At 39.6% G+C, this 19396-nt stretch overlaps 1 protein-coding gene across 1 annotated transcript in view; it reads left to right on the top strand.

Moving 5' to 3' along the window:
- The first annotated feature begins 1190 nt into the window (after positions 1 to 1190).
- Positions 1191 to 19396, top strand: part of MOB1B (MOB kinase activator 1B) — a 63411-nt gene continuing 45205 nt past the window's right edge. Inside the window, exon 1 of the mRNA XM_068542850.1 lies at positions 1191 to 1452. Within this exon, the coding sequence (XP_068398951.1) occupies positions 1439 to 1452 (14 nt within the window). The 5' untranslated portion in view covers positions 1191 to 1438. The remainder of the gene's footprint in view (positions 1453 to 19396) is intronic.

Genomic DNA, 19396 nt, shown 5'->3' with positions numbered 1-19396 from the left:
AGGGCTTTTATGTCATAAATCCATGATTTTCAGTATAGTAAGATAACGCCTCCTTCTCCCTCCTTTCCAGCACCTTTGGAGCCTTAAGTCTTTTCAAATTATTCCAGTGACCTCTGCTGTTCCTGAGATAGTATCAACACTTCAATATTTTCTTGTTTTAAAAAATGGTTTGATTTACTAACATGCCAAACTAATAGTACATAAACTCAACAGAACACATTTCATATTGGCACCTCCTTCAAGTCTGTTAGCCCAAGGTGGGTTACTAGCCACACATAATTTTTGTTCAGATTCTTTGAAAAGTTACTTGTAGATTTGACGGGTGTTGTGAGTAAAGAAGATGGACATCTCTTCGTAAAATAAATCGGTACCCAAATTGATAATGCTGTGGTGGGCTGGTGGCAACGCTGATTAAGCATTTATGGGGCTCAAGTCCTTTATAGCCATTGAGCACTCTGATGCACAAAACATTCTAGAAGCTAGAAAGAATTTAGTCCCCCCTTATAGAAGGACTTGCATTTCACATAGTTAAGGGGCCCAGGGCAAGGCTTTATAATCTATTTGCTCCATATAACTTGAATATGTCACCACAGCAGTTTTCCCAGCTGCTGATGACAGCCTCACTTGCCTGTTCAGACAGTGATGTACCCTAACCATCTCCTTGTTTAGGGTTTTAAAACATGCCCATAAAACGACAGGGACCTTGAAAGCCCATTTAGATCCTTTCCTCTCTTCTGGCGGAACCACACCCAAACCATTCCAACCAGATGAAACTCACTCCTGTTTTTACATACGTAGCAGAGAGACTCCATAACATTTCGTCTGGGCACTCACAGTGGGCAGAACTCTGGTGGCAATTCCATCCCTCACTGCAGGACTCTGACATCCCAGAGCTGCAGCCAATTTCCTTCCTGACCGCTGAAACCCAGCTAAGCGGCTCGGAGCGCTCTGCCACGACCCCCAACCGGGTGGACTGGCCTCGACCAACCGGGTGGCCCCAGCACACTTGCGGGGCGTGGCCCGGGGCTGCAAAAGTGTCCAGAAAGTAAGGGACCCGGGGTCGCAACGGGAGGGGCAGGGTGGGCGCGCGCCGCTCTCGCGAGAGCTCACGGAGTCGGGGCAGCGAGGGGCTGGAGACGAAGTGCCGGGGGAGCAGCGCTGCGGTCGCGGTGGTTGTTCTCTGTGCAGGAGGCGAGTGGCCCTTTCCCCGCCCCTTTTTCCTTCTCCTCCCACTGAGTGACTCAAGCCTGGTGCTTCCCACTTCCGCCCCCTCTGCCAGCCATTGGAACTAGCAAAACCGAACAAGTTGCGGCCGCCGAGCAGCCGGCGCTCCCCGCCTCCTCATCCTCTCCTTCTTCTTCTCCTTGCCTGGCCGCCGACGTCGCCGCCACCCCGAGGCCTCGCGACCGCCGAGCCCGCAGCCCACGCCACGGCCGACATGAGCTTCTTGTTGTGAGTAGCCAGGCCCAGCGCGCACCGGCTTTGTTCAGAAGACCTGGGCCGCGGGTCCCCCACCCCTCTCCCAGCTTTGCCCCTAGCTGCTTGACCCGGGCGTCCCCACCCACCAGGTCTCGGGGAACCTCCCCCGAATGCTCGCGCTGCCTGACCGCCGCCGCTTCCCCGGCCCGCTTCGAGCAGGCGGGGAATCCTCCGGCCCCCAAGGAGGCTCTTTCTCCCCGGACCCCAAGTCCCGACACACCCCGATGCCTGCGTCCACATTTCTCCATCACCCCAACCTTTCCTCTCGCTCTTCTCTTGCGTTTGTTTGCACGCTCTATATAGATAGCTCCCACTCTTCCGCAAGACCCGTATCCGACGCGTGCCCGGTCGCCTGTCTCCGTCTCCCCTGTTCATTGCTTTTTTTTCTGGGTCCCAAGCACAGAAGATAGAGCTTCTACTTTCTTCCGTCACCCCAGGACCCTTTTCATTCCCCACTTAGGTTTTAGGAGTGGGAAGTTGGGGTGACAAGTCTTGTGTATTTAACACAACGCGGCTGCTTGCGCGTCAGGATCCTCTGGTGACAACCTGGGGTCTTGGGGACTGGAGCGCCTTGCTTTCCCGAGGTGCCCCTCCTCCCAGCGTGCTCCCCTGAAGAGTATGGGCTCTATCTTTTTAGACAACCACCATATAGGGTCTGGGTAGTGTGCTCTGGGTTGATTAGGGAGTTGTTTTGCAAATCATTTGTAAATGCCAACTCAACGTCGCATTTAGTGCTCGTCATTATTTCCCTTATCGTTTATTGCAGACGAGTTGAGGGGGATGGGCAGAAAGATGGGGTGGCCGGATGGGAGTATGGTGGCAGCAGACAAGCCTCAGGTCCTCCGAAAACAAGACCTTACACCCTGGGGAATTACTCTTTTGAAGGCTTCGCTGTGATTCACCTCTGTTTAATCTGTGGTTAGAAAGCTAATAAAAACTCGGAGATTGAAACCCACCCCATATGCTCCTTTACCGTTGTGGAGAAAATGAGCATTTAAAGATTTTCTTCTTTCCCCACCTCCCATAATTTTTCGTCATCACATTGGCACCTGAATCCTGAGAATTTAATTAACCCTTATTTTCACAAGCTTATGTCTAGAATGTTAATCCTTTTTAGGGTGTTTAAGCAAAACTGAGCCATCACAGAGGCTAACCGGCAGGTGGACTTGCTAATATTTCTAATATGCACAGGGGGTGCTTGGCTTGTGTCAACCTGCCTAACACATTTGAGCTTATGAAACCTCTTTCTTAGGCTCATCCTAGAAGTTGATTGTGAGTTTGTCAGATAGGTAGTACTAGATGAGAGGACTGAGTGACTTCATAAACATCTTTGCTTCCTATTTTAGTTTGAATCAAGATAGCCAAGCATCTCCACTTGAAACGTCTCATCTTGAGTATTTTTTGCATTGCTGTTTTCTGATTTCTTCAAGAATTTAAAAGCTGTCTTTGAAATAGCAATGTAGATATGTCCTTGACTGCTTCTGATGGGCCTGTGTCTCTTGGAACTCATAGCTAAAATTGTTTGAAGCAGGGAAGAACCATATTTGGCTGAAACTAGGGGATAGAGAAGGTTTGGGTGGTATTTTCTGAACATAAATACAATAGTATCCTGCTTTTCCCTGGCTCAGTAATAATTACAGAAATGTAATGGATAAGTTCATTATCCTGAAGCATATTAGCTGCATAAGAAGAATCTTGCCACAACTAACGTAGATAGCACATTAGAGGGTTTGTACCATTTGGAACACAATTTTTCAGTCAGGTCACACGTAGCAGTTAATAAATTCCCAAGATATTTTGCCTGTGTGCTGCTTGACAGTCCAAAAAAGTTAATCTAATATTTTTGGTTTTGATTTTTGTCCACCGATAGTTTAAAATCTGAAGTGAACACCTCGTAAGTAGAAATAATTATTATCAGAAGTGAAAGAACAAAGTTTTGGTTATTATCTATTTGTTATTTGGTATACTTTCCTGAATATTATTTCTGTACCAACAGATAAGCAGAGAAAATAAGAGCTGCAGTTTAGGAGTTAAATACAAATATTTCTCTCCAGTTCTTGGAAGCTTATTTGTAAAGTGGCTATAAGTGGATGAAGCTGCAAAAATAAGGGCAATGTGCGATAGGGTTATGAAGGTGATGACTCACAACTCTTGAGGGCTTTAAGATAGAAGAAAATTATTGATTTAAAAAACATCATTCATTGTGCAGGCACTGCTATAGGCACTGGTTCAGAATAAATTTGCACTGCTTTGATTCTAACTGGGACAAACCTTTGGTTGTGCTGCATATTGGCCTGTGTGTGTCTTCAAATTAAGCTAAACTCCCAGATAGTGCATACAAAAACTTCACAGGAACCTAATTTAACTTTGTAGACTCAAATCTTTAAACACATCCATAGTACCTGCTGTGTGCTAGGCACTGTGCAAGATGTGAGACTCTAGAAATGGTAGACAGTGTATAAACAGTCATCTGTAATAGATGCAATACAAGCATAGGGGTCCAAAGAATACAGAGCATTGTGTTCTATTTGAGCAGGGGGAAGATTTCATGGAAGAAGTGATGGATAGTTAATGGAAGGTATAACAAGAGTTCTCTAAAAGGGTAAGGGGAAATGGGAGATTTCAGTTAGAGGAAACATCATGGAGGCATGAAATTGCCTGTGAATTCTCCATTTTCCGGTTTGTTCAAGAGGCTGTAGAATTTGGGAGCTAGATGGGGTCTATCAGTAACACAGTGTACTCCTCTCTTTTTTGCTAAAGTGGCAAAATCACCAACCTCACGTTACTGGCCTAATTATTGGCCTGGGTAGAACTGGAACACAGGTCTCTTGACTTAGGGTTTTTCCTCTCCTGACATTTTATTCATATAAAGTTGAGGGAGATTTAGGATCAGAGTGAGTTTTTAACAGCCATTCAAAAAATATATAGAGTGTTCTCTATGTTTCTAGCATTTTTAGATTGCAAGTCTCTTCTGACATGGAATTCCACAGAAACATTTGACTAGGAAAAAACCAAGGTGTAATTTCCTAATGTAAGACTGCTTGGTTGGAACAGAGTTAGAACAAATATAGTTAACTTTAAAACAGAAGTTTGTAGGAAGGTGGTTTAGGAATGAGAATGAATATAAACCAGGTCTGTTTCTGTATAGGAAGAAACAAAGAGGTTGGGAACGGAAGGAAATATATATTGAACATTATGCTAGACAGCTGCCATTTGTGTTTTCAAAAGAATAGCAATTTGGGAAAGGGGACCCAGGATTTTAGCTGTGTTTATATGTGTCTCTCTCTGTCTCCCTCTTCTACTTCTCTCTTCTCTCTTACCTCCTTCTTTCCTCCAAACACCTCCCCCCGCCCCGCCCCCCATACCAGCATCTTTGTTTTCAGGCAGATGATTCAACTGATTTTAGTGCTTCAGTATCCTCACCTGTAAAAGAAATTAATAATAAAAATAGCCTGCTAAGTGCTTACCATGTGCCAGACACCAAATGCTTTAGATAAGTAACTCAATTTAATAACTAGTAGGAACCCCATTTTTACAGATGAAGATACTGGCAAAGAGAGGTTAAATAATTTGTTCAAATTATGTAGCTAGTCAGTGGGGTTGCTGGGATTTGAATCCTGGCAGTCTAGATCCAGAGAACCTACCTCATATTACCTTATCTCTAATTGATAAAATTATATAAAAAGGTGGTATTCAGATAGGCCTTGTTTTTTGTTTTTGTTTTTGTTTTTTTTTTAAATATATTGAGGTAAGGCAACGAAGAGGGTTTGAAAGCAAGGCAGAACTGCAGGAAACAGATTTATTTATTTATTTATTTATCTATGGCTGTGTTGGGTCTTCGTTTCTGTGCGAGGGCTTTCTCTAGTTGTGGCAAGTGGGGGCCACTCCTCATCGCGGTGCGCGAGCCTCTCACTATCGCGGCCTCTCTTGTTGCGGAGCACAGGCTCCAGACGCGCAGGCTCAGCAATTGTGGCTCACGGGCGTAGTCGCTCCGAGGCATGTGGGATCTTCCCAGACCAGGGCTCGAACCCGTGTCCCCTGCATTGGCAGGCAGATTCTCAACCACTGCTAGGCCTTGTTTTTTTTTTTGTTTGTTTGTTTTTAGGCCTTGTTTTTAAGAGAAGTCTTTCATGACCAGGTATTAATATCTCACACTGTGAGGACTGCTTTCTAAGGATCATCAAGAATATAATGGTGGAAGAGAAAATAGAAACCTTTAAATTTAAATAATACTTTAAAATTATTTTTGACTTTTATTTTTAGTGTAAGAATAATACTAGTTGATTCACTTTGTTATACAATGGCAACTAACAACAATGCAAAGGAATTATACTCCAATAAAGATGTTTTAAAAAAAAAGAAAGAATAATACACATGTTGGAGTAATTACAAAATACTTATAAGAAAAGGAAGAAAATAAAAATCTCTCATAATCACACCTTCAGAGATAACTATTGTATTTTGTGATATCACTTCCTAATCTTTTCTGTCACGTTTTTGTTTGTACATGTGTAAAAATACACAAATGGATCCCTACTGTCCATAGACCAGGTTTTTCACTTGTGAAGTTTTTATGTCAGTATACTTCTACAGCATCACTTTGAGTGGCTGTTGACCAAGTATTATCTTTACAGTTTTGTTATCTGACCAACCAATTTAATATGTTACGCTTTTTCGGGGGTGGGGGGGAGGGAGTTGAAGTAAGTATGGTCATCTTTTCAGAACTATAGTTTTGGGAATTGCAAATATCAGTACTTGGCTGGCCTTAGTTTACTCTTACCATCTGATACAGGATTGCTTTTGTTTTACACTACTGAGTGCAAAATAATTACTATGTGATTACTTTTACCATTAACGACTTTTTTTCCTTGATGTAGTTGAAGAGTTTTTGTACCTTTGGAGTTTCTGATATATGAAAGCACATGTAGTACTTCTCTTCAACTGTATATTTGATTAGGCGGTATTAAAGCAGAATACTTGTGTTACTTCTTGAAAAATATAAGAAAAATGGTACCTATAAGGAATGTTAAGTCCTATAGAGAAGTTTTAAACTCTCCTGTCTTGCAACATTCCATTTTTAAAAAGATTGAGATATAATTGATGTATAACATTAGTTTCAGGGGCATAACTTCCATTTTTGTTTTGTATCAACTAACTTAAGGCCATCTTTTATAGCATGCTTAATTAAAGTGTAGCTGTGAAACCTGTTCATTTGCAGAAGTGATTTTTAAGTTTTATTTTGAAACATTTTCAAATTTTTAGAAAAGCTGCAAAAAATAGCACAAAGAACTCCTATATATTCCTTATCCAGAGAACCCATTTAGTTTCATTAGTTGCTCCAATAATGTCATCCTCAGCAAAAGGATCCAGTCAGCAATCATGTATCGCACCCAGTTTTGTGTGTGCTGCCTTCTTCAAACTGAAACATTACCTTAGTTTTTCCTTGACTTTCAGGATTTTTATATCTTTGAGGACTACAGGCCAGTCATTTTGTAGAATATCTCTCAGTTTGAGTTTGTCTGGTGTTTCTTTGTGGTGAGACCTGGTTGTGCATTTGAGGCAGAAGTATCACAGGCGTGATACATGTTTTTCTTACAGCATCTTATCAGGTGCACATAATGTATGTTTATTCATTGTTGGAGGTGATTCCTTTGATTTAAGTGTCTATAAAGATCCTCTAGTATAAAGTTATTATATATTTATTCTCTGTGATTAATATTCTGTCGGGAGCTATTTTGAGATTATGTAACTATCTCCTTCCATTTTCACCTACTAGTTTTAGTGTTCATTGGTATTTCTTCTCTATGTTACTACTATGATGCTTGCCAATATTCTAATTCTGTCATTGCGTTTACATTTATTATTTGACACTGTTACTGTAAGGGATCACTTATTCTTCCCATTTATTTATTTTTTTAGTATCAGTGTGGACTCATGGGTTCCTATTTTATTTAATGAGTTATAATCTATAATCATTATTTATTTTGGTGCTCAAATTGTCTCAGTTTTAGCTAGTTGGAGTCCTGTTCAGGCTGGCTTCTGTGTCCCTTTGATTTGTTCCTGTCTTTCTCTGAGTACTCCGTTACTTTCCGGCACAACCAGATATTCCAGGTTTATCTTTTTTTTTTTTTTTTTTTAATTTATTTATTTAATTAATTTATTTTTGGCTGCATTGGGTCTTCATTGCTGTGTGTGGGCTTTTTCTAGTTGCAGTGAGTGGGGGCTATTCTTCGTTGTGGTGCACAGGCTTCTCATGTGGTAGCTTCTCTTGTTGCGGAGCACGGGCTCTAGGCGCGCAGGCTTCAGTAGTTGTGGCACACGGGCTCAATGGTTGTGGATCACGGGCTCAGTAGTTGTGGCTCGCGGGCTCTAGAGCGCAGGCTCAGTAGTTGTGGCGCAGGGGCTTAGTTGCTCCACAGCATGTGAGATCTTTCCAGACCAGGGCTCGAACCCGTGTTCCCTGCATTGGCAGGCAGATTCTTAACCACTGTGCCACCAGGGAAGTCCCCCAGGTTTATCTTATACTTTCTCTGCCTCAGTCCTGGAACTGGCCATTTCTCTAAGGGCCTTGGTTCTGGCCAGTGATGAATAGTATTTGGAAACCAGAATTTAGGTGCTAGGTGTGCTTATTACTACATATGTTTTGCTGCTCCCAGGGTCTCTCATTGGACAATGCTAGAAAATACATACCCATAAAATTTACATCCAAAAATTTTATTTTGTGTCTATCCATATATACCCAATGAGCTCACACTAATTCCTGCAATTCTGAGCACAGGGTTCATCCTAGTCTTATCCCTTTATGTATTTTTCACTTTCTCCTTTGTCAGTGAGAAACCTGGCTCCCATTATCCTCAATATACTTATTTGTTCAGACCTCTGTATATATAGCTATTCTTCTAACTCTGCCTGGCCACCTTCCTTGTGGCTTGGCGTCCAGCTGTCATCCAGCCACCATTAATACTCTCCTGAGCATGTGTGGACCCCTCCTTTGCCCATATTAAGGATGAAAGTAGTCTGAGACTCCACTATGTGTGGTATCAGTGTGATAGTAATCTAATTTTTTTCCCCATGAATCCTGTGTTTAGGACCAATACCTCATAGAGATGTTGGGAGGATTAGATATCCTGAATGTAAAAGGCCTAGCTCAATGTGCAACAGTGATATCTAGTTCATTGTCAATATCTCAACAGTGTGATGGTTGCTTGTAGCTGTTATTATTTTTTATAAACATAGTCATCATTTCTGATTACTAAATCATAGCCAATTTCTGTAGGTTTATTATCATATGTATTAGTGCTACTTTGATTTTTTGAAGTTAGAACTTAAAAGCAGGAGTTTGAAGGTAAACAAACATTATTTGGGTAATAGTCTAAGTACCTCATAGTCAAGCAGCCTTATTAATATTTGTAATGGAAAGACTGAATCTTATTTTATTGCTACTATTGTTTTATTTTTTTGCCAAAGTTCTCTTGTTCTCAAATTGAAATTTGATGAGAATAGTTCAGTAGTTATAGTATTGGGTGTTAATTTTTTGTGTTTCTTTGTAGAAATAGTTAATGGTTTAACTTAAATAATTTCTTACTATTCAGTATAAACATAGAATAAAGTGGAAGCAGTAGGGGTAAAAGTCTTTTATGGCAACTTTTCTGGTATCTCGATGCCCAGATCATGTTCCACACAGATGGGCAGCAGCATGACCTTCTCTTTAGAGAATCTGTTTGTTTGCTGGTGCCCTGTAGCATTAGATTTAACTACTGAAATAGCTCTTTGTTTAAAAACTCCCTGTTGGTTATAGGTTGTACTCACATATGCCTGGTTCCATTCTCCCTAACCCTTCCCCACACCCTGCCAAATGTTCAACTGGTCCTCTTATTTTCAACGCTCAGAAATTGCACTTTTGAGTCAGTGAATAACACCGATTTGTCAAAACTGAAGTCTCAACCGCAACACAGCATTGTTTTGAGGACTGATGCTTGTGTTTCCACTCTATTGTTAAGGGCTCCCAAAGGGGTCTTATTTGTCAGAATGTTCAACCTTTTAATCAGTCCTTTGTTAACCTTGTCAATTTTTAATTTGAGAAATGGCAGGTTATCAAGAACTGAAATAAATTTTTTTTTCAGATTGTAGTTAGAGCCAAACTATACCAAAAAGTACAATTCTAAGTGGCTAGACATTTGGGAACCAAAATGTTCCTCAGTTGAGCTGTATTAATTTTAGCTTTTGCCAATCTTGAGAAAGAAAAACAGAGCTGGAGGAATCAGGCTCCCTGACTTCAGACTATACTACAAAGCTACAGTAATCAATACAGTATAGTACTGGCACAAAAACAGACATATAGATCAATGGAACAGGGTAGAAAGCCCAGAGATAAACCCATGGACATATGGTCACCTTATCTTTGATAAAGGAGGCAAGAATATACAGTGGAGAAAAGACAGCCTCTTCAATAAGTGATTCTGGGAACACTGGACAGCTGCATGTAAAAGAATGAAATTAGAACCCTTCTTAACAACATACACAAAAATAAACTATAAATGGATTAGAGACCTAAATGGAAGGCAAGACACTATAAAACTCTTAGAGGAAAACATAGGCAGCACATTCTGTGACACAAATCACAGCAAGATCCTTTTTGACCCACCTCCTGGAGAAATGGAAATAAAAATAAAAATAAACAAATGGGACCTGATGAAACTTAAAAGATTTTGCACAGCAAAGGAAACCATAAACAAGATGAAAAGACAACCCTCAGAATGGGAGAAAATATTTGCAAGTGAAGCAACTGACAAAGGATTAATCTCCAAAATTTACAAGCAGCTCATGCAGCTCACTGTCAAACAAACAAACAACCCAATCCAGAAATGAGTAGAAGACCTAAATAGACATTCTCCAAAGACGATATTCAGATTGCCAACAAACATATGAAAGGATGCTCAACATCACTAATCATTAGAGAAATGCAAATCAAAACTGCAATGAGGTATCACCTCACGCCAGTCAGGGTGGCCATCCTCAAAAAAATCTACAAACAGTAAATGCTGGAGAGGGTGTGGAGAAAAGGGAACCCTCTTGCACTGTTGGTGGGAATGTAAATTGATACAGCCACTATGGAGAATAGTATGGAGGTTCCTTAAAAAACTAAAAATAGAACTACCATATGACCCAGCAATCCCACTCCTGGGCATATACCCTGAGAAAACCATAATTCAAAAAGAGTCATGTACCACAATGTTCACTGCAGCACTATTTACAATAGCCAGGGCATGGAAGCATCCCAAGTGTCCATCAACAGATGAATGGATAAAGAAGATGTGGCACATATATACAATGGAATATTACTCAGCCATAAAAAGAAACAAAATTGAGTTATTTGTAGTGAGGTGGATGGACATAGAGTCTGTCATACAGAGTGAAGTAAGTCAGAAAGAGAAAAACAAATACCTCATGCTGACATATATATATGGAATCTAAAAAAAAAAAATAGTACTGATGAACCTGGGGGCAGTACAGGAATAAAGACGCAGATGTAGAGAATGGACTTGAGGACACAGGGAGGGGGAAGGGTAAGCTGGGACGAAGTGAGAGAGTGGCATGGACATATATACACTACCAAATGTAAAATAGGTAGCTATTGGGGAGCAGCCGCATAGCACAGGGAGATCAGCTTGGTGCTTTGTGACCACCTAGAGGGGCGGGATAGGGAGGGTGGAGGGAGGGAGACCCAAGAGGGAGGGGATAGGGGGATATATGTATACGTATAGCTGATTCACTTTGTTATACAGCAGAAACTAACACAACATTGTAAAGCAATTATACTCCAATAAAGATGTTATAAATAAATAAATAAATAAAAACGGGGAAAAAAATTTTAGCTTTTGCTCAAATGGTAGCATATTTATAAGGTGTTGGGACTGTATTGTCACATGATAACTGTAGGTTCTAGAGATATCTTTACCTTTTCTTTTTTTTTTTTGTCATTCAGTATTAAGGTATCACTGTCATTTTATTTAGCACCGTTGGGATGAAAGGCTACTCTTGACCCTCTGGTGACAGAAGGCCACCCCCAGGACTGAGGAGGTCATATCTATGCATAACTATAACTTTTTTTTTTTTTAAATTAATTAATTAACTTATTTATTTATTTTATTTATGGCTGTGTTGGGTCTTCGTTTCTGTGCGAGGGCTTTCTCTAGTTGTGGCAAGCAGGGGCCACTCTTCATCGCGGTGCACGGGCCTCTCACTTTCGTGGCCTCTCCCGCTACGGAGCACAGGCTCAAGACGTGCAGGCTCAGTAATTGTGGCTCACGGGCCTAGCTGCTCTGCGGCATGTGGGATCTTCCCAGACCAGGGCTCGAACCCGTGTCCCCTGCATTAGCAGGCAGATTCTCAACCACTGCACCACCAGGGAAGCCCAAACTTTTTTTTTTTAATTTAAAATATGTTTATTTCTGGATTCTTTTTGGCCACACTGCATGACTTGTGGGATCTCAGTTCCCTGACCAGGCATTGAACCCTGGCCATGGCAGTGAAAGCATGGAATCCTAACTACTAGGTCATGAGGGAACTCCCATAACTATAACCCTTGAGAAGTCTACTTTAGACACTTAAAGTGAGGCGCTTTAGCATCACTTAGGAGCACGTTAGAAATGCAAGATTTCAGACTCCAATCCTCGAATTAGAATGCGTTTTAATAAGATCCCTTACTTTAAAAAGCACCTTCAAGTTTTAGAAGCTTTAGACAATAGTAAGTCGATGGATGCCTATGTATTGAGTTAAATAATTCAAAGTAAGGTAAAGAAGAAAAAAAAATCCTTGGGATTCAGTATAACACTGAAGAAAAAAAAAATACTTGGGACTCAGTATAATACTACCTCTGTCTTTAAGAGACTCTGTGAGGCCCTGACAAAGATTCTTTGCCTGACCAAACTTTGGTCAGGTCTTGAACTTTCTAATAGGTGCATCTGTGCACTTCCTTGTGAAGTCTGGTTTTATAAAGAACCCTGCTAGTTAGGTTAACCACAATCCCCTACCACCCTCAACATCTGATCAGCTTCCTCATCTGCCACCATCCCTCAGGTGATGTATGGATCAACCCTGCCTGTCTTCAGCAAGAATCCTGTTAGGTCAGGGGCTTCCCTGGTGGCGCAGTGGTTAAGAATCCGCCTGCCAATGCAGGGGACACGGGTTTGAGCCCTGGTCCTGGAAGATTCCACGTGCCGCGGAGCAACTAAGCCTGTGCACCACAACTACTGAGCCTGCGCTCTAGAGCCTGCGAGCCACAACTACTGAGCCCACGTGCCACAACTACTGAAGCCCGCACGCCTAGAGCCCGTGCTCGGCAACAAGAGAAGCCACCGCAATGAGAAGCCCACGCACCGCGACGAAGAGTAGGCCCCGCTCGCCGCAACTGGAGAAAGCCTGCGCACAGCAATGACGACCGAACACAGCCAAAAATAAATAAATAAAATAAATAAATTTATTTTAAAAAAAAGAATCCTGTTAGGTCAGTTTAACCAGAAACACAACACCCCCCTCCCCATCCCCTTTCCCCCCCAATATTTCCTCTTAGTAATTTTTCTATCCACTCACCCCCGCACCCTGCTTCTTCGTTATACATTCCCTCTTGCCCATGCTGTATTTGGAGTTGAACTCCGTCTCTCTCCCATACTGTAAAATCCCATTGCAGTAGTCCCTATACCTACCTCATTGTTCCTGAGTAAAATCTGCTTTACCATCTTTAACAAATGTCAGTTTTTTTTTTTATTTTCTTTAACAGCCCTCAAGGTTAGGTTCTCTGGTTGTCTTTGCACACTTGTAATTATTTGTAATTATTATTTAAGGTCTTTTCCCCCTTCCTGGACTGTAAGTTTCATAAGGTTTGTTCACTGTTTTATTTCCCAGCATGTTAGTACCTTGCTTGGCAAATATGTCCTCAATATGTAAATATGTTTGATAGACTAAAGGTTGTCATGGAAAAACAGTGGCCTGTAAGTGAGGACACCTGGGTTTCAGAGTCTTTGGTCTGTCACTAGCCATGTGACCTTGGGCATGTCACTTAATTTCTTCTGTTTCCTCTGTTTACTGGGAGGAAAGGAATGCCTATTCCATTGGGTAACTGCGAGAATTAAATGAGAGAATGTATATGGAGGTTTTCAACAACCAGAGTGTCCTGTGCAAACCCTGTTAGTATCCTTGCTCATGAAATTCCCAAGCCCAGTATGTAAACTCTTTCTGAATTCAAATGTTGTTTAGCCGTCTTAACAAATGCATGGTATTGCTGCATAATATAATAAATATTTATTGGAGTCTCCTGTGTATAAGTAAAGTGTTATTAGGTGCTGGTGGTAGGAGGAGAAAGGTAGGGATTCAGAAATAAATAAGATGTGTTCTCTGTCCTCAAGAATCTTAAAATTGGAGACCAGCATATTACATGGATGTACTCTTCAATAAAATTGTTGTAAACTCATTAGTTTTAAGTCCACTGGCTAATGAAGGTTAAAGATTATTGATATTCCAGTGAGAATACAAACTTCTTTGGGTGTAGGTGTGAAATAGTTGCATTCGGTATTTATAAAAGTTATGTGTCTGGTATATTCATGTATTCAAAACAGCAGAAATTTTGCAAATATGTGCTTCTGTATTTTTAGGCAGAGGCCTAAAATATGAATTTGGATGAATTTGGGGGCCAGCCCTGCTTAATTCTGCACTGTTGCCACTATTGCTCCACTCCAGCATCACGTTTTTTAATAGGGAAAGGAGGCGGCCCACCTCCATTTCTTTAGTCCAGGAGCCGACTGTTTTTCCCTGACCTCTGTCCCCTTCCCAGTTTGTTCAGTACCATTTCAGTGTCCTCCATAGTCCTTATTATAGCTCGTATCAAAAAGATATTGTACTTGTCAGTTTTCAGGCCTTTCTTCCTCATCAGAGTATGTGACCTCTTTGAAGATGCAGCAGTTTCAAAAATTATTTTTAAATCTCTACCATCTAGCATAGTGCCTGTTATATATTACTTGGTAATAAAAATTTTTTATATGGTATCACATGTGGAATCTAAAAAAATGATACAAATGAACTTATTTACAAAACAGAAATAGACTCACAGACTTAGAAAACAAACTTATGCTTACCAAAGGGGATGGGGCGGGGAGGTGTGGGGAGAGATAAATTAGAAGTAAAAAAAATTTTTTTTAACAAATCAATGACGTTTTCAAGTATTTACGTGGTGGTAGGTGGAGGAGATATGAGTGATTCCCTTCATTCTGCTCTAATTTTTCCCTTCCAAAGACTTTTGGGGAGCTAGAAATAGGTGGCTGTTGTGCACAGAAAGATTTGGAACACCTATTTATTGGATCTTTATTTTACAGTTTTGTAGAGACCTTGTTGTTTTACCCTTTTTCCAAGAATCGATATATGCCAGGCACATTCCCTACCTGCCACTATAAATGGCGTTCCAGTAGCAGTGAATGTGAGTGCTCATATCCCTGCATCCCCACCACCATCGCACAGCTAGGAATAATAATTGTGAGAGCTTCTTGGGCTTCAAATATATATATATAAATATATACTTACATATGTAAATATGTATAAATATATACATATATATATGTAAATATGTCTGTACATATAACCAAGTAAACAAGTTAATAGTAAAGATTCTTCCAAAGAATTTCTGTACTCTTTCTCTCTTTTCCTTCCTTCTCTTTCTTTTTTTTTTTTTTTTTTTGCAAATTTTTTGGCCACGCCACGCAGCATGTGGGATCTTAGTTCCCCTACCAGGGATCAAACCCACACCCCCTGCATTGGAAGCACGGAGTCTTAACCACTGGACCGCCAGGGAAGTCCCTCTTCCTTTCTTTTTTTATTGAAGTATAGTTGATTTACAGTGTTGTGTTAGTTTCTGATATACAGCAAAGTGATTCAGTTATACATATATATATTCTTTTTCATATTCTTTTCCATTATGGTTTATTACAGGATATTGAATATAGTTCCCTGTGCTATACAGTAGGACCTTGTTGTTTATCTATTTTATATATAGTAGTTTGTGTCTGCTAATACCAAACTCCTAATTTATCACTCCTCCACCCGCTTCCCCCTTTGGTAAGCATAAGCTTGTTTTCTATGTCTGTGAGTCTGTTTATGTTTTGTAAGTAAGTTCATTTGTGTCATATTTTAGATTCCACATACAAGTGATATCATATGGTATTTGTCTTTCTCTTTCTGACTTACTTCACTTAGTATGATAATCTCTGGGTCCATGCATGTCGCTACAGATGGCATTATCTCATTCTTTTTTATGGCTGAGCAGTATTCCATTGTGTGTGTGTGTGTGTGTGTGTACACACACACACACACACACACACACCCACCCCCATATTTTCTTTGTCCATTCATCTGTTGATGGACATTTAGGTTGTTTCCATGTCTTGGCTATTGTAAATAGTGCTGCAGTGAACATTAGGGTGCATGTATCTGTTCGAATTATAGGTTTCTCCAAATATATGCCCAGGAGTGGGATTGCTGGATCATATGGCAAGTCTATTTTTAGTTTTTTGAGGAACCTCTGTACTCTTTTCCATAGAAGCTGCACCAATTTACATTCCTACCAACTGTGTAGGAGGGTTCTCTTTTCTCCACACCCTCTCCAGCATTTGCTATTTGTAGACTTTTTAATGTGGGCCATTCTGACCTGTGTGAGGTGGTTCCTCATTGTAGTTTTAATTTGTATTTCTCTGATAATTAGTGATGTTGGGCATCTTTTCATGTGTGTATTGGCCATCTGTATATCTTCTTTGGAGAAATGTCTGTTTGGGTCTTCTGCCCATTTTTGACTGGGTTGTTTGATTTTTTGTTGTTGAGTTGTATGCCCCCTTTATTTCTAATGGCATGGTTAGGGTGTTTGCTTTTATTGCCATCAACCTTTTTTCTCTTTTATTTTAAAAGGGGAAAATAATATGTTTTATGTTAAAATTGAGAATGTAGTTTTTTAATAAGTGAAATTTAAAAATTAATAGTCATGTGAAAAGTAACAGTAGAATATAATTTTAAAATTATTTAATAACTTGGTAGGAAAATATTACTTTTCTCCAAGATAGGCACAGATTATCTGTAGAGGTGGATTTTACAAAATGAGGTATTTAACTCCAATCGGATTTCTTGTTTCCAAGTTATCTTTCTGATATTTTAATGCGGATAGGAAACTGATAATTTAATGCAAATGATAAACATGTTTGGGAGGCAGATGACATACTTGGAGCTGTAAAAATGACCTATAGATTCTGGAGGTAGATGTAAAACTGCTTTTCACTTGTTACTCTCAACACATTTATTGTCTTTCTCATGGAGTTTGATAGAGAGCTTCACCAGGGGTTTTCTTTCTGTATTATTTCAAAGTGGAGAATCTTTTCCCCAAACTTTGAGTGAATAGTAGTGTCTAATTGCTCGTGAATCTGAAGAATATGCCTTTATGATATGCTTGTTGTTTTTGAGCACTTACAGGTCAAACTGTTATAAGCATGAGTAAGTTATGTGTTATAAAAACTCAGAACACTCTTACTTTATCAGTAAATACTTTGCATAATTGTGTGTGTGAAGAACCCTGCTAGCCTTAATGAATCTGTTCTTTTTATGGCAGTTCTGATATTTACATTTCACTTAGTTCAAAAATAAACTGGAGAGAAGAGGGGAAGATTTTTTCATTTAGTTTTATGCATTTTTTACTTTTTTCTCCTCTTTTATGGTTTTCACTCATTTGTGTTATTCTCTCTTACTTTTAAATAGTCACAGTTGAAGCCCTTTCCAGGTACTGGGGAGCATTACTGAATCTCAGATAGTGTGAGATGTCACTTTTACAGTTGACTGTCTTAGGATTAAAGGGGCTTTTTTTTTTTTTTTTCCACTTGTGTCTTTCCTGGAGTTTTATACAGCCCTTTCTTTGCCTTGTATTCTCAGGTTTGGCTGCATCTGTGTATTATTTTCACAGGGACTTTCCTGACATCACACTGATATCCACCAGCCGTTCTTGTTTTTAGCATTCCTTTAGAAGCATCATGATTTGTCCTGTGCTTGGGCACCATAAGCTCATGCTTAAGCCATTGGTGGTCTGAAAGATGGAAATGCTTGCTTCTGAACAGAAAGGGAGAATGAAACAATCTTGATTAAAAGAAATATTTTCCCTCAGTTCCTTTATAGAAGAATTCAGTTATTCTTGTGATCTGGAGTGTGTAAGTTGGGCAAAATCGTACTTTTGTGCCTCGTTTTCTTATTTCTAAAAAAAACCAGTTTTATATTTGACAACATTCAGTGTTTCTTCCTAATGGTGTTTGAAAAGATTTATGGTGGCTTGTGGGATTGGTAGGAATGAGATTAAATCTCTGGAGAAATAATTTACATTTAGTGATTTTTAGGAATAGAGAAGATTTTGTTCCAACCTCTTATTTTTAGATGAACCAGTTGAGACTCTGGGATCTTGTGATTTTCCAAGGCTACACTTAGTTATATAAACAAATTCTAATGAGACTAATCTTGATTATACCAAGAATTCCAAGTGTCTTACTATTTTAGTTGTATTTTTTGACATTACATGACTTCACACTTTTTACAATTGCTTATTAAAAAAGGACAGTATGTAGCTATAACAAAGCTTATGTCTATGATGGACCTTCACTATGAAGGATAAAGAGATGGTACAGATATATTTAACTGGTATCAATTATTGAGCACTGATTGTGTACCAGCTTATGCTCTGTATTTCTATGCATATCATTTGGTTTTCAGAACCATCCCACATGGTAGGTGATATGATTTCTCTTTTTTGCAATCAGAGCGACTAAGTAACTTACCCAAAGTCACCCAGCTAATACAAAGCAAATTAGGGATTCCAGCCTAGAGTACCCAACTGTAAAATCAAGGTTTCTCCTATTCCTGATGAAGTAGATAATGCTCAAGTTAAATAATAACGGTAGATGGCTTTTATTGAGCCTTGTGCCAGACATTGCAGTAGTATTTTACTTACTGGTTTCTAATCCTTGAAACAACTCTGCAGCATAATGCTTTCTTCATTTTCAGATGAGGCAGATAAGTCTCCAGAGAGGCTAAGTAATAAGTAACTAAGTCAAGGTCTCTCAAGTAGTAGAGGTACTCTGTGATTCCAGGCCCCTTGTGAATCCAAGCCCTGTGATTGCTTAGGTCCAATCAGCATCAGTGTTTTCCCACTACCCTGTGCTGCATGCTACTTTTACAAATTTCAGCTTGATGTGTATTTAACTGATGGCTTTTGGTTTCCTCAGGGACCATTGGTATATCAAACTGATTGAATCTGGCAAGTTTCTAAGGTGAATGTATGTTTTTGAAACAATTTTGATAATAGAGCTAAGGATGATAGCAATAGCAGCCGCCAGCTAATAAGCCATTAGGAGAAGTCTGCATATATATATAGGTGATTTTGGCTTACTTATCCATAGTGTACTGTAAATAATACTGGGGTCAGAAATATATTGCACAGTATGTTTAGATTTTAAAGATAGAGCAGTTCATTAACATTTCTGCAAATAACCCAATTTTATTGCCATGTTTTGGTAAACATTCAAACTTTTTTATTAAGCTTTCAAACTTTTTAAGTTTTAGTTTTAATTTTTGTCAGTATTATACATGTACATGATTTAATTTAGAGTCAAAGAGTTTTATAAAGCTTGTCATAAAAACAATCCCTCTTTTCTTGCTTCTAGTTACAGCCATTTGAGCTCTTTTACCTGATTGTTTTGATTTTTAATTTCTTATCTCTAACTAGTTTATATTGTTACATATTGATTTTTTCATTTCTAGGCACTAACTATTGAATTCTTATTATGGAAGAAGAGACTATCACCCCCTCCTATACCATATATATATACACACACACACACATCCCATCCTG

This window comes from Eschrichtius robustus, chromosome 4, assembly GCF_028021215.1.
Source record: "Eschrichtius robustus isolate mEscRob2 chromosome 4, mEscRob2.pri, whole genome shotgun sequence".
Lineage (NCBI taxonomy): Eukaryota > Metazoa > Chordata > Mammalia > Artiodactyla > Eschrichtiidae > Eschrichtius > Eschrichtius robustus.
Note: the sequence above shows the minus strand (reverse complement) of the source record. Positions and strands in the feature narration are given on the sequence as shown.